Here is a 20,738-nt window from a genome sequence, read left to right as displayed (position 1 = left end):
GTACATGATGTGCTATTTCAGTGGTCAGCATTCAGTAAGAAAAGAAATTAGGGGTGCATAATTTGTTAACTGAGAATAATAAATGTCCTGCTTAAACTTAGTTCACCATGTGTTACAGCACAGGAAGATGCATTGTAATATACTTTATATTTCTTATATAACTATATTTCTACTTCTTATATTTACATATTTCTGTTTATATAAAATAGAAGTGGTTCACATAGATGGAGAGCTATATATATAGATATTTACACAATATATATTACATATACAAAGGTTGTGTATATTGATAAATATATAGCATATTGCAAGAAGCTAAAAAACTATTGTTCATTCTCTCTCTGTATACATTTGTGTGTGTACACATAATGTATATTCTAACATTTCATTTGGAATCATCTGAAACTGAAAAACAGTAAAAATTTTAACTAGGATCCTATTATTTATTTCTTTTTTTAGAAATAGACTTATTTTTACAACAGTTTTAGATTTACAGAAAAATTAATATAGTACACAGAGTTCCCATGTACTCTGCACCCATTTTCCCCTATTAACATCTTACACCAATGTGGGACATTTGTTACAATTAGTGAACTAATATTGATACTTTATATCATTAACTAATGTCCATAGTTTATTTAGATATCCTTAGTGTTTACCTGTGTCCTTTTTCTGTTCCAGAATTGCATCCAGGATACCACGTTACATTTAGGAGTCATGTTTCCTTAGCTTACACTTGACTTTCCTTGTTTTTGATGACCTTGACAATTTTGAGAAATACTGATCAACTATTTTGTAGGAAGCCCCTCTTTTGGAATTTGATGTTTTCCTCATGATTATGGTTTCTTCATGGGTTTTGTGGAGGAAGACCACAGAGATGAGGTTCCATTTTCATCACATCATATTAAGGGTACATAGTATCAACCATTTATTTCTTTTTAAAAGTAACTTTCTTCTTTACTATAGAAAAATTAGAAAATATAGATTAAGAAAACAGAAGTAAATTAAAAGTGCCCATAATCTTACTTCACCTCCCATGAAGAAAACCACTATTAACATTTTGGTATATAACTTCCACATTATCTGTTTTGATGTTTCTAAAAGACAATAATATTGGATATACTGTTTTATAATGTGTCTTTTAACTTAATACATTCTGAAATCTTAAGATGTCAATAAATATTGCTATATATGTTTACTGATGGGTATGTGGATGAATGTACTATATTTTAATTAGTAATACACTGTTGTTTAACATTTTTTTATTATAAATAATGCAATATTATTATTACAAGCATCCTTATAGTCAAGTCTTTATTTAGATCTTTATTTCCTCAAGATGTGGATGAATATTCTTACTAAAGGGTATGCACATATTTGAGGCTTTTGATACACATTGCCAAGCAGCCCTATAGTTTGCATTATTACCCACATCATGTGACAGTACCTATTTCTGTACCCTAGCCCGTGTTGAGAGTTATCAGTTTTCCTGTTTAAAATTTTTATGTAGTTAGATCCATCACTCTTTTCCCTTATGATGTCTTGATAGTACTTTTCTAGTACTTTTTTTAGTTTTATTTTACTTTTTAAACTTTTTAAAATTATGAAATATAACACATAAAGAAAAGTACAGGAAACATAAGTGTATAGCTTAACGAATGCTTTTAAAGTGGATATGCATGGAACCACTGCCCAGGTCAAGAAATAAACATTGCCAGCAGCTGCCCATATTTCTCTTTCCAGTTATAACCCTGAGGTTAACTGCTATCTTAACTGTTACAGCAATCATTTTCTGGTTTTTCTTTATCTTTTTAAGACCTAATTATTCATACCTAAATGCTGTAGATTAGGTTTGCCTTTATGTAAAAGCATGCTTTAGGTGTTTGTGCTTGTTTTTTTTCCTTCTGTAGTTTTATTGAGATATATTTCACATACCATAAATTCACCCATTTGAAGTGTACAGTTCAGTGGTTTTTAGTATAGTCACAGAGTTGTGCAACTATCACCACAACCTAATTTTAGAACATTTCAGTCTCCCCGAAAAGAAACCCCATACCTATTACCAGTCATTCCCCATTCCCCCTTGCTGCCCTCACAGCTCTAGGCAACCACAAACCTACTCTCTGTCTCTATGGATTTGCCTCTTCTGTACGTTTCACGTAACTGGAATCATATAATGTGGTCTTTTGTGATTGGCTTCTTTCACTTAGCATCTTATATCAGCACCAAATAATATTACATTGTATGAATATACCACATTTTGTTTATCCATTCATCAGCTAATGGATATTTAGTTGGGTTGTTTCTACCTTTTGGCTATTATGAATAATACTGCTATAATATTTGTGCACAAATTTTTGTGTGAACATATGTTTTTATTTCTCTTAGATATATACCTAGGAGTAGAATTGCTGGGTCATGTGGTAACTCTATGTTTAGCATTTTGAAGAATGGTCCAACTGTTTCCAAAGTGACTACACCATTTTACATTCCTACCAACAATGTATGAGGGTTCCAATTTCTCCATATCTTTGACAACAATTGTTATTTTCCATTTTTTTGATTATAATCCTTCTAGTGGGTATGGAATGGTTTCTCTTTGTAGTTTTGATTTGCTAATGACGTGGTTTTGATTTGATGCCTAATGATGTTGAACATCTTTTCATGAGTTTATCGACCATTTGTATATCTTCTTTGGGGAAATATCTATTCAAATCTTTTGCCCATTTTGTTTAATTTTATAAATGTGAGGGTTTATTTCCGGGGTCTCAATTCTATTCCATTGATCTACATGTCTGTCCGTATGCCAGTACCACACTGTCTCAATTGCTGTAGCCTTGTAGTAAGTTTTGAAATTGGGAAGTGTGTCTTCCAACTTTGTTCTTCTTCTCAAGATTGTTTTGGCTATTCTAGGTCTCTTGTATTTCCATATGAATTTTAGAATCAGTCTGTCAGTTTCTACACAGAAACCAGCTAAGATTTTGTTAGGGGTTGCCTTGAATCTGTAGATCAATTTAGGGAGTACTGTCATCTTAACAATATTGTCTTTTGATCCCTGAACATGGGATGTCTTTCCATTTATTTAGATCTTTAATTTCTTTCAGTGTACTAGACATGTACTTTTGTAGTTTTGTGGTTTTCGGTGTACTAGTCATGTTGTACTAGTCATGTATTTCTTTTGTTAAATTTATTCCTAAGTATTATTCTCTTTGCTATTCTTTTTGCTGGATTGTTTCTTTAATTTTATTTTCAGGTGGTTCATTATTAGTATTGAGAAATATGATTGATGATGTATATTGATCTCGAATCCTGCTACATTGCTGAACTTATTTATTAGTTCAAATAGTTTTTTAGTGGTTTCCTTAGGATTTTTTATATTCAAGATCATGTCCTCTGAAAATAGAAATAGTTTTACTTCTTTCTTTTCAATCTGGTTGCCCATTATTTCTTTTTCTTGACTAATTGCTACAGCTAGAATCACTGGTACAATGTTGAATAGAAGTGGCAAGATATAATTATATCATCTCCTGATAGAGATAATTTTACCTCTTACTTTCCACTTATGCTCCAATTGCTTCCTCTTTATGGTTACATTAGAGCTCCTTTAATTCATTTTATTTAGATATGATAATATAAATGCTCTTTTCCAAAGTGGTCATACCATTTTGCATTCCCAGCAGCAATGTATGAGAGTTCCAGTTTTTCCACATCATTCTTAAAACTTGGTATTGTCAATGTTTTTTAATTTGAGCACTTCTAGTGTGTGTGTAGTGATATCTCATTGTGGTTTTAATTTGTATTTCCCTGATGACTAATGACATTAAACATCTTTTGATGTGCTTTGCTTTCCTTTTTTCCCTGATGTGCTTTATTGCCATTTGTATATATTGTTTGGTCTTTACATATTCCAGGATGTAAGCCCTTTGTCTGATATATGTGTTGCTGGTTTGCCTTTTCATTTTCTTAATGGTATCTTTTGAAGATCAAAAATTTAAGCTTTTGTGAATTCTAATTTATCAATTATCTCTTTTATAGTTCATGGGTTTTGTGTCTTATTGTAACTCAATGTTACAAAAATTTTCTCTTATGATCTGTTTTAGAAGTTTAATAGTTTTAGCTCTTACATTTACATCTATGATCCATTATGAGTTAGTTTTTTAGTATGATGTGCGATAAGGATTGATGTTCATTTTTTTTCACACGAGTATCTGGTTGATTTAACACCATTTGTCAGAAAAACTTTTCTTTTCCCATTGAATTGCCTTGACATCTTTGATGATAATCAATTGACCATACATTTGTGGGCCTATTTCTATACTCTCCATTCTGTTCCACTGATCTTTTTGCTAATAATGAACAGTCTTTCTACTGTAGCTTTATAGTAAGTCTTGAAATGGGTTGGATAAGTCCTTCAACTTTGTTGTTTGTTTTAAAAAATTGTTTTTGCTATTCTAAGTCCTTTGCATTTCAAAATAAATTTTACCATAAGCTTGTCAATTTCTCCAAAAAGTCTTCTGGAACTTTAACTGGGATTGTGTTGAATCTATAGTTCAATCTGGGGAGAATTGACTTCTTAAGAAATTGCTAGGGGCCAGCCTGGTGGCGCAGTGGTTAAGCGCTCGCGCCTCGCTTCGGCGGCCGGCCCAGGGTTTGCAGGTTTGGATCCTGGGTGCACACCAACACACTGCTTGTCAAGCCATGCTGTGGTGGTGTCCCATATGTAAAGTGGAGGAAGATGGGCATGGATGTTAGCCCAGGGCGTCTTCCTCAGCAAAAGAGGAGGATTGCCATCGGATGTTAGCTCAGGGCTGATCTTCCTCACAGGAAAAAGAAAAAAAAAGAAATTGGTATTTGTCAGTTATACTTCAATAAAGCTGGGGGGAAAATTGAGTCTTCCGATTTCTGAACATGCATACTATTCAATAATGTTTTGTAGTTTTCAGTAGAGATTTCCCTTTAGGAAGATATCATTTCACTTTAGCTTGAAGTATTTCCTTTAGCATTTCTTCTAGAGTATATCTGTTGGCAACAAATTCTTAGTTTCCTTGTATGAAAATGTTCTTATATTTGCTGATTATAGAACTCTGGATCAGCTGTTCTTTTATTTCAGCACTGTAAAGATAGGTTCTACCACTGTCTCTGGCCTAAGTGGTTTCTGAAGAGAAATCTATTGTTATTGGAACTGTTTTTCCTGTGTGTAATGTGTAGTTTTTCTCTCACCATTTTCAAGAATTTTTTCCTTATCCTTTAGTTTTCAGCTCTTTGGTTATGATGTGTCTAAGTGTGTTTTTCCTTTAGTTTAACCCATTTGTGGTTCACTGAGCTTCTTGAAAATGTAAATTTATTGTGTCTTCTACTAAATTTGTGAAAATGTTGACCATTATTTCTTCAAATATCTTTTCGGCCCCTATCTTTTTCTTCTGTCCTTCTGGGTCTCCAATTACATATATGTTAAATCTTTTTATATTGTCCCACAGTTCCCTGAGACACTGTTCATTTTTTTTCAATATTTTTTTCTATTTTCATATTAGCTAATTGCTATTGAACTATTTGCAAGTTCACTCATTCTTTCCTCTGTCATCTATATTCTATGGAGCCTGTCCAGTGAGCACTTTTGTTTTTGATGATAAATTTTCTATTTAGTTCTTTTATAGTTTTTATTTCCCTGTTGAGAATTCCTATCTTTTCATTCATTTCAAGTTTGTTTTCCTTTACCTCATAAAGCATAGATAAAATAGCTGCTTTAAACTTTTAAGACTCTGTGATAGTTTCAGCATTTCTCTTATGATTGGTCACATTTTCCTGATTAGTTGTATTTTGAGTAATTTTAAATTCTATACTAGACGTTGTGATTTTTATGTTACTTAGAAACTTGCGTGGGTGTTTCAAATCTCAGTTCGTTTTTCCAAGCCTTTGCCACATTGGTTTGAATCTGTCCTGTGTATGCACCCCGCCAGGGTTAGTCATTGTGAGACTTGTGCGTGTGGTTCAAATTTCAGTTAAATTCCCCAAACTTTTGCTTTGCTGGTTTGAAGGTCTGTTCTGTGCATGCATAGTTCAGGGCTTAGACTGATGCTTATACAAGTTTATACACGGAATTCAGGATTCCGTGCTCTGGCTCTCCAGGAGTCTTCCTGCACACTCTCTTTATCATTGGTTTTCAGCAGTTTGATGTTGATGTAACTTATGGTGGTTTTCTTCCTGTTTTTTCTGCTTGGGATTCATTGAGCTTCTAGGTTTTATGGGGTATTAGTTTTCATCCAATAGGGAAATTTTGGTCATTATTTTTTTCAAATAGTTTTTCTATCCCCCTGCCCTCTCCTCTTCAGGGACTTCACTTACACGTAGATTGGAAAACTTAATATGCTCTGTGTATATCTGTGTCAGTCTTCTTTCTCTCTCTGTTTAACTTTGTAGTTTTATTGCTATATCTTTATGTCCACTGATCTTTTCTTCTGCAATGTTAAACATGCTGTTAATCTGATCCAGTATATTTTTCATTTCAGATATTGTAATTTTTTGTCTCTGTAAGTCCAATTTGGGTCTTTTTTTAATATCTTCCATTTATCTCCTCATCATGTTCGTGTTTTTTTCTCTTCCTTCTTGAACACATGGCATCTGTTAATTCTATCATCTGTGTCATTGCTGGGTCATTTCTACTGATTGATTTTTCTCCTCGTTGTTGTTCGTATTTTCTTTCCTGCTTATTTGCATGCCTGTTAAATTTTGTTTGGGTGCTGGACATTTTGAATTTTATTTTTAGATGTTAGATTTTATTGTATTTTAAAAATATTATTCTTTTTCTGTGACATATTTAAGTTACCTGGAATCCATTTGATCCTTTTAAGGCTTTCTTTATAGGCTTTGATAGATCAGGTTTAGAGCAGCCTTTAATCTGGGGCTAATTTGGCCCCATTACTAAGGCAATATTTGATGCCCTGTGAATTCGGAGGTCTTCCCACTGCGGCTCATTGGAACACAAAATATTCCCAGCCTTGTTCCTTTCCTGTGGTTCTTTCCCTGGCCTTGAGGTAATTTCCTCACATGCATACACAGATCTCCAGAGCTCTCTTTCTGTGTAGCTTCTTTTTCCACAGTATTTCCCTCCTCAAATTCTAGCCATTTTGGCCTCCCCAAACTGAACTCTTTGTAACTCAATGAGATTGCTGGGCTCTGTTTGGGTTTCCTTTCCCTGTACTCCAGCCTGGAACTCTCCAAGCAGAGAGCTGTGGCAATCGTAGGGCTTACCTTGTTTGTTTTCCTTTTCTCAGGGTTTTCTATGCTGTGCTTCTTGTTGTCTAATGATTGAAAACCATTTCATATGTTTTATTTGGGTTTTCTAGTTTTTTAAGGCAGGAAGAGAAATCTGGTCCTTTTAATCTGTAATGGCAAGGAGCAGAAATTCTCATTTCAGTTTTGAAATTTATTGAAACTAAAGTTGGGATTAAATTAGCACAGCTTTTTTGTCATTTTTTTCCAGTTGCTCAGCTATCCACTCAGACTTGTGTTTTAGTGAAAGAGATACAGAAATTGTTGGTTAGGATGGCTAGTGTTTACTATTTTTTTCCTCCTTTATTTTCATGTTGTTTCTCTTGGAGTCATAAAGAACATGCATATACAACATGCAATTTACCAAAAACAAAAATGCATGCATGTCAGACTTTGCATGGCTGAACTCCTCTCAGTGAGGCAGCAGGACTAAGCTTAAGAATGGTCTTCCTATGAATAAATGTATTTCTGTATATGGAGACATAGCAAAAATGATATCCTTGTGTATGACAAAGCTTAATATTATTTTTGAAATATTAGTATATAGTTGTATAAGTCACAAAACATGGTCACCACTGCAGTTAGTAACTCATAAGGAATAACTAGCCTTGATTTGTTACTTGATTTAATCTTAAAAGTGATAATTTCTCTATTAGCATTGTACAGCAAGAAGACCCAAATGAAGAGGTGTCTAAAGATGAGGTCATTCTGAAGCTGAAAGCAGAAGTGGAGCGTTTGCTGAGTAGCAACTCGGTGAAGCGTCATCTGGTGTCTCAGTTACAAAATGATCTCAAAGGCTATCGTAAGAAAATCGAAGATCTCCAGCAAGTGGAGAAGAATAAAGAAAGCATCGAGGTTGAGGTTTGTAGGGTTTGTCTAGTTAAAATGCCATTTTCAAAAGGCCTAATAAAGAAAATGCTCTTACAATTTTCATATTTAAATTAAACCTTTGTCTTTCAGGGGTTCATTTGACTTTTTTAGAAATAAAGTTTAATGAAGGAAATGCCACTTAAAGGAATATATTTTCTGGTTACTCTTGACACGTAGTAAATGAGATGCCAATTAGGTGAAATTCCTTTACCACAAATCCGAGGAGGCATTCTTCGTAACAAAGTATCTGCATTTCCTCAAGATTGGCCTGTACCAACAGTTCTTTAAATCTAGTTAAATGCTCCACAGTGAAATGCTTTACCATTTTGTCTATGAGATTTCTCCAGCCCATGTTCCTATAACGAGACTCATTCTATATAAAGAAATCGTAATTATATAGTGGTTGTGTGACAGGTGGGAAAGGCACAGAATCAGGTGATGTCAGAATCATTGAAATCCATCTTTACATCCTTCAGTTAGTCTCCTTACCTTATAGATGAGGCAAATGGAGCTGGAGGAGTTTGTGACCCTTGTGAGGTTACAGAGTCAATCTTCAAGCAAATTGAAACTAGAACACTTGACTAATAAACAGGCAAGGTTATTTCCACGAGATCATGCTATCACAGAGATCTTTAGGTTTGCCCTCCTTTAACAGCTGCCTTTTTTACCCTTGCATATTTCCAAATCCCAACCCATCTACACTCCCAATAGAAAATAATGCATAGAAGACCTAATAACTGAAAGGAAAGGGAAAGGGGAATATGAATGTAACTAGTGTATTCTTTTTCCTCCTGGTTGGAGATGTTTTACTTCCTACCTTAGTACTGTTTTATCTCCTGATCCTTTAAACTAGGAGTTGTGTTCATTAAAACGGTCCTATTACAGCAAAGTATGCAAGATGTTCTACGGTGCTTATTATTATGGAATTTTAATTGTGTCTAATTTATTTTCCAGAAATAGTAGTGTGTTTTACTGTTAAAGGCCTGACCAGTCTGGTTCCCTCTTCTGAGTAACCATATTTGGTGAATACAACATTGATTTCAATGTTAACAACCAAATGAGAATGAACCCTCTTCCCCCAAGCACATCTAACATCTTTAAATCAGGCCGTTTCAACTGTTTCCATCTGTTTCTTAAAAAGGATAGGAATGCAAGCTTGTGTCTCAATTTGTGTTAGATTAGAGTTGATTAGTTTAAGCATTTTGGTGAGAATATGCTAAGATTTAAGAGAGTAGGAGCCTGATTTTGAGTCTGAACCTTAGCTCAGGTATCTCGGTGCTTTCTTTGTTTTATATTGCGGTTACTAATGGCACTTGCTATACAGATACACTTTCACATGAGTGGCAGTTGTTGGTGTCCAGGCCTTACATTGTTCTTTTTAGCCTTTCCTTTTGCCTCTATAGTCTGGTTGATCAGTAGATCCACGGGAGCGATCTCATCTTTGAATACTCTTTGTGTCCAGCTACTCTTTTGCCACAGTGATTTTTTAGGAGTCTACATTTGGTTTTTCTTGAAGTGTGACTTCAGCCCTTGCTGCTTATGTCTGTTCTGCTTCAACTTACCATATAGGAATTTCTTGGGAGTATTGTATTGATAATTCTCTGCATTTTTGCTGAGTAATTCGTCGTTGATCCACTTCCTAGATGGGGGAAAGGGAGGGGAAGTAGTAATTTAGCCAACAGGTGGTTTTTTAAATAAACACTCAAGTTCACAGTCATCTAATTAGCCCATGGACACCTTGTTCAAACTTTGCCTTTGCCTCTTATCCACGTCTTTACTAAGGGAGCTTTGTGTTTTGTCTGTAAAGTCAAAAAGCACGGTTGGGAGGTATGTGGAGGAAGAGCAAATCATTTAGTTAAAAATTTTTTTTTTTTAATCCTACTCAATGCAAGGTCTTGTGGGATTCAATGAAAGAAACAATGGCTATTCCTTGAAAGACCTTAGAATTTAGAACAGCACTATCCAATAGAAATATAATGGAGCCATATTGTAATTTAAAATCTTCTAGTAGTCACATAAAAGTAAAAGTAATAAGTGAAATTAATTTTAATAATATATTTTATTTAACCCCATACATACAAAGTATTGTCTTCTCAATATGTAATCAATATAAAACTATTAATGAGATGGTTTGCATTTTGTGTGTGTGTGCTAAGTCCTTGAAATCTGGCAAGTATTTTCTACTTACAGCACATTTCTCTTTGGACAAATCACGTTACAAGTGTCCATAACTAGATGTGGTTAATGGCTACCATATTCAACAGTACAGATCTATAATGAGATGGACATCTATAACTCTGTGTAATAAGGGTGATACTAGTTACAAAGTGATATGAGAAGGAATAACTAACTAGGCTTGGGGATGGGGATGGATGGTAAGGCAGCCTTAACAAAGTCTTTAAGGAGGAAACATTTGATCTCTGTCCTGGAGGATAAATCCAGGAGAGAAAGTGGGAAGGAACGTTTCAGCTCTGAGCAGAAGTATATAAAAGAATGTAGCAAATAAGCTGGTGTGACTAGAGAGTAGGGCATGTGAATAGAAGTCTGTTGTATAAGTTCAGACTTTCTGAAATCTTTAATGAGGCCAAAAACATTTAGATGTCTTAATATTGATTTGTAGAGAGAATAATTATAGCTGGCATTAATGAAATGATGTTGCACTTCTTCGCTTGCTATAGGGATGTTAAGAGAAAGAACACATCAGTTTAAACTTCCCTGGGTATCTTTTTAAAGAGAACTAGGCCATCAAAATCTTTCCCTAAAGCCTTTCTAAGTATTAAGAAGGCAGCAAAACTGTTTACGTATGTCATCTTGACATGTTTCTTTTATGAACATTGTAAAGGTATTGATGTATTTATTGCTTTATATGTACCTTGTAGTACATTTTGTGTTTGTTTATATCCATCATATATAGAACAATTTAAAATTATTACAGAGAGTTAGTTTTTTCGCTTTCAAGTCATATGACTATTCAAAGCAGTGCTGCTCTATGACATCTCCAGGATCACATGTGATGAAAATTAGGAGTCTGCCCATACGTAGCACTGTGCAGCAACTGGGAGTGGATCAAATACTATGCTGTTCATTCCAGTTGAACAACTGGGCCATTAAGGTAGAATGTGGTAAAGACTTTAGGAAAACCGGACTGGCTTACTAGCCGTCAGGGCCCACATCTACACTGAATTTTTTGTAAGTGTAATAAATAAAACACAGAGACCTTTCTGTGTGTGATGCCCAATAGAGATGATTACCTTACCGCCAGTTGTGGTTAAAGCTGTACTCTGATTTCAAGGTACTTGATAGGCAATGTTCGGTAGGCAGCTCAGAAGGTTCCTAGCTAGAATCTTTTTAGACATAGAAATTATGAAGATCATATGAGAGTTGCTGTATTATATTTCTTGTTTTCTTGAAAATATTGTCTTCAGTATTCCACCTTTAGAAAGAAATTTTGTTGTGACTTGCAAGGGGTCCTTCTCTTTTCAAAGGTCTTTGTGAGGGTTTTGTGCTGACAAGTACAAGTACCTCACCCTGTGTGCCTGCAGTGTGATAATATATCAAACTGAGTGCAATAGCTAGCCATGAAAATTGTTTTTCAGTGTATCAGTATGATGTCACTTTCTTTCCTAGTAATAAAAACTCTCCAGTGGGGAAGGAAGCACAAAATGAATATGATAAATTTTAGAAAGTGGAGGCCAAGTTAAAAAAAAAAAAAAAAAAGCCATCCTAATGAGTCAGTACAATCCTTTAAGTCTCCTTAGTACCCCCAAATCTGGAGAGAAGCTAACAGAATAGGTACTCTTAGCTCTTTCTCGTGGCTAGGGTAGGAGCAGTGGCTTCTGGGAAATGATGGCAAGTGAAACGAGGACAGTCAACACTGGAGCAGTCTCCCTCTGGAGGAAGTGAAGACTATGAATTGGAAGACTGAGCCGAAGCTGTGGTGTTCTGTCATCCCATGTGGGAATGAGATACATGTACCTCCCCTTCCCTCAATGAGTAGAATCAGCCTTGGTACAGGATATTTTTTAAACACTGTAGAAGAGAGCTCAGAGTTCAGGTAAATACATAAACCAGCAGGTCAAATAGATAAATATTTTTAAAAAATCTTTGTGACTTCCTCAGTGAATAAAGAACTTATAAAAATAGATAAGGCAAAAAACAGGTGGTAAGAGGCAAATGTGCAAAGTCATATAAACAGACAAATCTGGGAAGATGTAAAACAAATGAACAATGAAGGTATGTAAGAGGTTCCACTCTGATGGCAAAACAAGAAATGCAAATGAAAGCAATTGTTAGATACCCTTTTCCTCATCAAATACAGTCATTATTTAATAACAGTCACTGCCATTGGAGGTAAAGAGAGTTGGACAGACTTATGACAGTATACATTTGTACAACCTTCCTGGAAACAATTTGCCAAAGTCTATCATGAGTCTTAAAAATTGTACCTGTTGAATAAAATATATGAGTCAGTACTGATTATATAAATAAATAAATAGATGCTAAATTTAGTGGGTGAAAGTATGATGAAAAATAAGATATTTGCATGGTCTCAAAGTATCTTCTAAGATATTTACTATTAATTATGAGTGGAAAGATAGTAACTTTTATAATGGAGGTGTCTGCAGACACTACCTTCATCAATTGATCATCACCAGTGATGAGACTGATTGATATCATGTGTTTCCTGAAAAGCACACATGTCACTTCTGTGGCATTCATGCCAAAAATGCATAATCTGAGTTTATTAATGAAGTAACATCAGAAAAACCCAAATTGAGGGGGGACATCCTACAAAATAACTGGTTAGTACTCTTCAAAAATATCATGGGTTTGAAAGACAAGGATTGAAGGACTGTCCTAGATTAGAGGAGACTAATGAGACATGACAACTACAAGCAATGGGGAATCATAGATTGGATCCTGAACCAGAAAAAGGACGTTAGAAGAAAATTGGAAAACTTTGTATAACGTCTGCAGATTAGTTAGTAGTATTGCATCCTAGTTAATTTACTGTTGTTGATAATTGTACTGTGGTTATATTTGGGGACGATGGTAAAAGGTATGTGAAAATTATTTGTACTGTTTTTGCAATTTCTTTGTAAGCATGAAGTTATTTCAAAACAAGTACTTAGAATTTTTTAAAAACCTTTTGACTTCTTTTTAACATTTAGACTAAAACAGATACTGCAGAAAAACCAACTAATCAATTATGGCCTGATTCTTCTACTTCTGATGTGATTGTCAAAGATGATATTCTGCAACTTAAAAATGAAATTCAAGTTTTACAACAACAAAATCAGGTAATTAAAAAATTTTCCAGAATTTTGTGAGAATTTTCATTAAATTCAAAGGATATAATAGACTTTTCAAAAATACAGAGGCAATGTGAGTTAGCAGATAAGGATATTAGTAGGTGACTAAGGATTCCAGTTATTTCCCTTTGCTATTGGTCATGGGGTAGCAGTGTCATCAGAAGGTGGATGAGTGTGGTATAGTTCCCTGTCTATACAGTGGCATGGCTAATGGAGGTGTTCTTTCCTCTTTAGCCAGCCCTTGACCAAAAAGTAAAACTTTGCTTATTTAGATGGTTACTGAAGATCATTGAATTCTAAGACTTATTTTAAGGCATCAGCCAATACTTCTCTGGTTAAATGTTTTCATTTCATATATTTAAAATTAAATATAAAATTTCAACTTTTATTCTTATCAGAAAGCTACCTGTCAAATAAATGAATCTACTCTTTTCAAGGCATGAAGAGGCTTTCGTAGAATTATGAAAATGATATTATGTCAAATAATGTTACAGGGTAGAGATAAAGCACAGAGGATGTTAAAAAATGAGATTAGACTAATCAATGAAAATGATGTTTATTTCCTCTAATTTGATGTTATTCTTTTATATCTAGGAACTTAAAGAAAATGAAGAAAAACTGAGAAATACAAATCAAGACTTATGTAATCAAATGAGACAAATGGTACAAGATTTTGACCGTGATAAACAAGAAGCTGTGGATAGGTAAAGTCTATACAGAAACTAATGCAGGCCTCCCAGGCACCCTTCCCTTTCTTTCTTCCCCCCCTCCCTCAACCCTCCCAAAAAAAGATTCAAGAGAAATGATGGAGTGAACCCTCCCTGTTGAGCTCTTGGCTTAGAGAAGATGAGTCCCTGGCTTCTCAAATTAGAATTTGGAACACATTTTCCATAGAAATGATGTTATGGAGTGGATTGGGTTCCATAGCATCATTGAAACTGTAGTTCACTGAAATAGTATAGCTTAATGGTTTTTAAAGGCTAGTCTGGGAAACTATTCTTTATAAGGAAGAAATCTGTGGAAGGGAATATGTCTTCCAAATACCAAATCATAAACTTGGAAACAGACTTTTGGAACATAACTTACTTGTGAGTTGGGTATTGCTAGTGTTTGTATTTAATATAGATGACTTGGAATTTTGGAACCACATCCTCCATTATTTCAATTCATTTTTTATAAACAAGTCCTCAACACAGACTAATATCTGTGTTTGAAGGATTGATGCATCCTCACATCCAAGTTTCTAATTTTTTTCTAGAAACATTCGAAGAAAGAAAATTTTGAAGATTCTTATAAGATTATCCATTGAAAATTAGTTACTGCCACTTTTGGTTGGGGAAAACCAATCTGACCTTAATTATAATTTGCATTAGAGGGAGGAGTTGGGGGAAAGAAGGAAGAGAAACCAATTCATCTTGGTGTTTCTAGTAGTGCTGGGCACTGCCTTCGGTCCTCTGTCTGCTGTCTGTTTCCAGGTGTGAGAGGACTTACCAGCAGCACCATGAAGCCATGAAAGCCCAAATCCGCGAAAGCCTGTTAGCAAAGCACACTTTGGAGAAGCAGCAGCTCTTTGAGATTTATGAGGGGACTCGCTTGCAACTTAGGTGAGAATAAAAGAGTTTAGCTGCCCTTTAAACTGTAGAGACAGCATTCTTCTGTTCTGTAGTTTAGAGGAAAATTTTTTGTTCTGCAGCGTTGTATGTTTTTGTGGTCATTTCGTTGCTGGTTTTGTATATCCAAGGTCTGAATTAGATAAGATGAACAAGGAGATGGTTGCTGTGCAGGAATGTTACCTGGAAGTGTGCAGAGAGAAAGATAATTTAGAATCGACTATCAGGAAGACCATTGAAAAGGAGCAACAGGCTCAGGAGAAGAAGGTATAGTACAAGTTCATGTTGTGTTTACTTCATTTCATTTCTCCAGCCTCACTATTGTCATTGAAACCGCTATACTTCTTCTCTTGTGCAATGGGGAAGGCATACGTAGAAGACTCTTTACTTTGGGCTGTATCACGCTAATATAGCTCACAAAATATAGTAAATGTTGAAATGATTATTAAAACCTTAGTAGAAAATGGTATACATGTAGGAGAAAATCATTCTTCCTTATAGATTTATTCTAAGAGGCAAAAAAAAGAGTTCTAAAAATAAGCAAGTGTGGACCCGAGTCACTTTGAGACTGAAACCCAGGGATCCTCATTTTGCATTTGTTTGTTGGCTACGCAGGCGACCCTACACAGTCCTGTGAGCCCTGCTCAGGTGTTCCTGCAGAGACATTTCCCCTGACCCATTTCTCTCTCAGTACCTAAGTGTCATTTCATTCTTCGGGGGAGAAGGGCAGGAGTTTGAACTTGGGTCTCCTGATAGGGAAGGTGGTGACATTGTGGAGAGGAAGGTAACAGTGTTAATGTGGCCTTTCTCAGGGAAGCTCTCATTTTTCCTGGAGGCTGGAGGGGCCACAGTGGACTCTCTGCTCCTGCCTGAATCTTCTCAGTTGCCACTGGTGAGTGTCCAGGAGTAGAATCACATGTAAACAGCCTCCCCTCCTCCTCTCTTCCCTGTCCTGGCCGGAGCCTCATCCAGACCCACGTCTGACTCTCCTTCCACTTTGGACCAGCCTGCAGACCACAATTTGAAAGCCACCTGCGTCAAGATTAGTAAATATTTTTAAAGGCTTCAGTAAATGTTCTATATGGAGGTTTCTGAATAAGTTATATAAAGCAAGCTGTTGCTACCAGAGACTTAAAAAGAACAGTAGAGAGGGGGTGAAGAATTTGGTTCACTTAATATTTTGATTGATTATTTTTGAATAGATTAATACGGTAAAAAAAAACATGCCATGTGTACATATTATCTTCTGGAAAAAGAACTTCTAAAGGGAGCTCTTTTAGTGAGTACTGGCTGTATAAAAGTTAGAAGGGATCTTAAATTACCTAGAAATTAAGGACTTAGCTTTCAGTTATGTTTAGAAAACTTAAAATACAGAGAAGATCTCTAGCGTGCTTCTTTTCTTTCTTTCTTTTTAAAGGTATAAATTGGTAAGAATGTAAGAGCAATTCTCTCAAGGAGCTCATTCTTTTTAGGAATATATTTTCCGGTACTTTTCCTTAAAGGAATCAATTTGGCTGTAAAACTGGATCTTCTATAATTGGTTAGTTGCAATTAATAGCTGCTACTGACTGATATTTTGGCTCATGAATACTTGTGCACTGGAGCAAGAAGGAAAGTTAAAACTGCTATTTGGCCCTTCCAAAAGAAACTTACAGGTTAAATTTTTTTCTTTAAAATTTTAAAATTGTCATATAGTAAAATTGACTCTTTTTCATTTGGTGTACAGTTCTATAAATTTTTAACATGTATAGATTGATCAGGAAACAATAGTTTTCACCCTAAAAAACTCCGTTGTGTTATCCCTTTGTAGTTACACCCAGCCCCGCCTAAGAGCCAGTGTACTTAAACCATTAGAAGTTTAATTCCTTCCTTCTCTGGGGATTCTTTAGTTTTTTATTTAGATTTGTATAGGCCCTTTCTAGGGCTTAGTAGTCTTTATAAGCTAGTCAGAACAGAACTACTTTAAATTTAGGAGACTTTAATCTTTTCATATCCTCCAGAGGTAGCAGAGATTTACCAATTTGTCTTCCTAGAAAGTGTTTCACACTCAGACAATGGAAGAATCTGTCTAAACTCGAGAAAGCTGGGGAACTTTCAGGGTAGTCCTTCTCTGCAGGACATAAGCCATTTTCCCTGCATTGACCTTCAGGTCAGGAACTTAGTCTGGATACAGAATTTATAGGACAGTCATCACCAAGAGTCCCATGGTGGATTTTCCTGTTTCATATGTGCTCTTTTCTGAAACACTTGTTGAGTCAGGCTGTGGGTTAAGTAGAAGCTCAATTAAGTTTTAAAGTTTTTATTAACACATAGAACTTTCCTTGCATGTTAACCTGGCTTATTCACAGAAAGGGAAAAAAAAAGTCATACATACAGAACCCTTCAGATTGGGAGATAATCAGTGGTGGCCGCGAATCTGCAGACAAGGCAAAGATGATCAATATTCCCATTCTTAATGTCATTCCTATACACATTAAGGCTCATTTATACTGTTGTTAATACAGTAATCCCCCTTACATTATAAGACCCCCAGTGGATGCCTGAAACTGCCGATAGTAACGAACCCTGTATATACTATGTTTTTTCCTATACATACATATCTATGATAAAGTGTAATTTATAAATTAGGCACAGTAAGCGATTAACAACAGTAACTAATAATAAGATAGAACAATTATAATAATATACTGTATTGAAAGTTATGTGAATGTGGTCTCTCTCAAAATGTTGTACTATACTCACCCTTCTTTTTGTGATGTGAGATGATACAATGCCTGCGTGATGAGATGAAGTGAGTTGAGTGACGTAGGCATCGTGACATAGCGTTAGGCTACTACTGACCTTCTGATGATACTTCAGAAGAAGGATCATCTGCTTCTGGACCACGGTTGACTGAGGGTAACTGAAACCACAGAAAGCGAAACCATGATTATGGGGGACTACTGTACATGCTAAGTCAGTCTTTAGAAGTTAGAGTTTTTTTGCAGAACTCTAACTTTGCATGTTTAAATGTTTTGAAACTATCCAAATATTTTCTTCCCTTTAATGAAAAAACTATTTGAATTAGATATTCCTGTAGTATGTTCAAATGGCCTATGACCAATAAATCTATTGCTTTTCCTGTGTAAGGAAAGGGAAGCAAGGTTTTCCTTGTGGTGGTGGATTGCAGAAATGGCCACGCAGTCTTTCCGTTTCTGAATGTATGCCCCCTTACAATGTGACTTTGTAGCTATTCTCAGTAAGAGGTAGTCTCTCATCCTTTAAATCTGATCTTAGCCACATGACTTACTTTGGCCAATGGGACATTAGTAAACATTATGCAAAAAGAGGTGTTTATGGGGGCAGGCCCCGTGGCCTAATGGTTAAGTTCCACACTCTCTGCTTTGGCAGCCCAGGTTGGCTTCCCAGGCACAGACCTACACCACTCGGTGGTGGCTATGCTGTAGTGGCGACCCACATACAAAATAGAGGAAGAGTGGCACAGATGTTGGATCAGGGCAAATCTTCTTCAAGCAAAAAGAGGAAGATTGGCAACAGATGTTAGCTCAGGGCAACTCTTCCTCAGCAGAAAAAAAAAAAAGAAGTGTTTGGGGCCGGCCCAGTGGCTTAGCGGTTAAGTGCACGCGCTCTGCTGCTGGCGGCCCAGGTTCGGATCCCGGGCGCGCACTGTCGCACCGCTTCTCTGGCGATCCTGAGGCCACGTCCCACATACAGCAACTAGAAGGATGTGCAACTATGACATACAACTATCTACTGGGGCTTTGGGGAAGAAAAAAAAGGAGGAGGATTGGCAATAGATGTTAGCTCAGAGCCGGTCTTCCTCAGCAAAAAGAGGAGGATTAGCACGGATGTTAGCTCAGGGCTGATCTCCCTCACAAAAAAAAAAAAAAAAAAGAAGTGTTTGTACATTGGGGCTTGCAAGCTTGATACTCTTAGGAACCCTGTGACTACCACCATGAGAATGATCTGGGATAACCTGCTGGATGATGACACGTGTGACCAAGTCATCACCATCATCCTAGCAGACATCGAGCTAACTACCAGACATATGAGTGAGGGCATCTTAGACCATGTAGCCCCAATTGCTTGCAGAGATCAGCCAAGTTGGCTTAGACCAAAACCACCACCCAGCTGACCCACAGAATCATGAGAAATAATAGGTGTTTGTTGTTTTAGATCTCTTAAGTTTTGGCTGGTTTATTATGTAGCAGAGCCAACTGATATACTCACAAGCATACAAACACACAGAAAATTGGTAGCAGTTTTCTGCTGTGGGTCAAAAGGAAATGCAGATATATATGGAAACAACTCCTAAAGGGTAGACATACACAGATAAGACAATTTGAGGATTCCTTCTATAGTCAAACAAAAATAATAACTGATATATGATGTGACACTGGACAACTTTCTTAACTATATGGTTGAGACTGTCCTGTAGTCTTAGTACAACTTCAGTCTCCATGACCGGATTGTGAAGAAATGGGTCCCTCAGTCACTGGAGACTTTCCAAAATCATTCAGCACTGAGCAGACATAGATATCATCTTCTTGGCATTTGCCAGTGATGGAGAGGAATCAGATAGAAATTAAAACAAATAATCCAGGTCAGCTGTGAACCAGAAAAAACCCAGACAACCAGATAGTCATGAATCAGAAATAGTGCCCAGAAGACACAGAGCAAAAGCTTTGTTGCTGTGTGGCAGTAGGTTTGTGAGGTATGCTTCTCTGGCGTTGTAGTTTGTGGGTTGCAATGTTACTTCTCATGGCATCTCAGCAGGACCTCGAGAAAACCGTTTCAAAAAATTTTCAAACAGAAACTCGCAGATAATTTTGATTCCTGAGTAGAGTTTTATTAGAGTTTTCAAATCAACTGGGTTCCTAGAATAGAGAAAGTTGTATGAATAAGGCAAATTATTAAATTTTAACTGACATTTGACAGTTCTTATTTGATGATGCCTTAGCTAGTTTTGATTAAAAAATTTGTCTTCAATAAAACAATACAAGTCTAGATTTGTCACAGGATGCATAGCTTTTAGGAAGGAGCAATAATTCTTGGCTTATCTCAGAATACAAGTCTTTCAGAAATGTAAGTGTTTTCTGGGCTCTGATACCTAATTTGTCCCATGATGGATGGGGTGTAAACATAAACAAATTTTCACTTTTTAAAAAGACTATTTGGTCTTTTGGAAATGTGTTTATTGTATTAGATGCTTTTTCTTTTAATCTAGTCATTTGTAAATTTTTTACTCAAATATTTGAGTAAGCAGGTCTTTACAAGACAATTTATTCAACTGACTGAGTTAACATGTAGGAAGATCATTTGTCTTTGTTGCTGCTGTCCATTACGTGCATATAACCATTATTTTATAAATTTGACTTGGAGAATATTAGTGTTGTACAGGGCTGTTTGCTTGAATTTTGTTTAAAGAGATAGTTATTGCAGGAAAGAGAAGAATAGGTAAGCAAACTGCAGGTGGAACTTGAAGAAATGTACCAAGACACCCTTATGATAGACAAGAACAAGTGGCTGAAAGAAAAAGAAACTAACATTAAACAGCAGGTTGAAAATGAAGTAACGTTAGCCAAAGCACGCTGGGATAAGGAACAGGAAGAAGTATGGGTTGACGTTTCTTTATAGTCACCGTGTTTAAAAAATGTAGTATTAACTCTCGAGAGAC

At 35.9% G+C, this 20,738-nt stretch overlaps 1 protein-coding gene across 3 annotated transcripts in view; it reads left to right on the top strand.

Moving 5' to 3' along the window:
- CEP152 (centrosomal protein 152) overlaps positions 1–20,738 on the top strand; it is an 86,452-nt gene that overhangs the window by 34,814 nt on the left and 30,900 nt on the right. For all 3 annotated transcript variants that reach the window (XM_087426942.1, XM_087426953.1, XM_087426947.1), the window contains exons 13-17: positions 7,926–8,130; positions 13,311–13,439; positions 14,046–14,155; positions 14,927–15,055; positions 15,193–15,328. In XM_087426942.1, the coding sequence (XP_087283068.1) occupies positions 7,926–8,130; positions 13,311–13,439; positions 14,046–14,155; positions 14,927–15,055; positions 15,193–15,328 (709 nt within the window). The remainder of the gene's footprint in view (positions 1–7,925; positions 8,131–13,310; positions 13,440–14,045; positions 14,156–14,926; positions 15,056–15,192; positions 15,329–20,738) is intronic.

The sequence above is a fragment of the Ceratotherium simum genome, chromosome 3, assembly GCF_057802395.1.
Source record: "Ceratotherium simum simum isolate JZ-2026a chromosome 3, ASM5780239v1, whole genome shotgun sequence".
In the NCBI taxonomy this organism is placed as follows: domain Eukaryota; kingdom Metazoa; phylum Chordata; class Mammalia; order Perissodactyla; family Rhinocerotidae; genus Ceratotherium; species Ceratotherium simum.
Note: the sequence above shows the minus strand (reverse complement) of the source record. Positions and strands in the feature narration are given on the sequence as shown.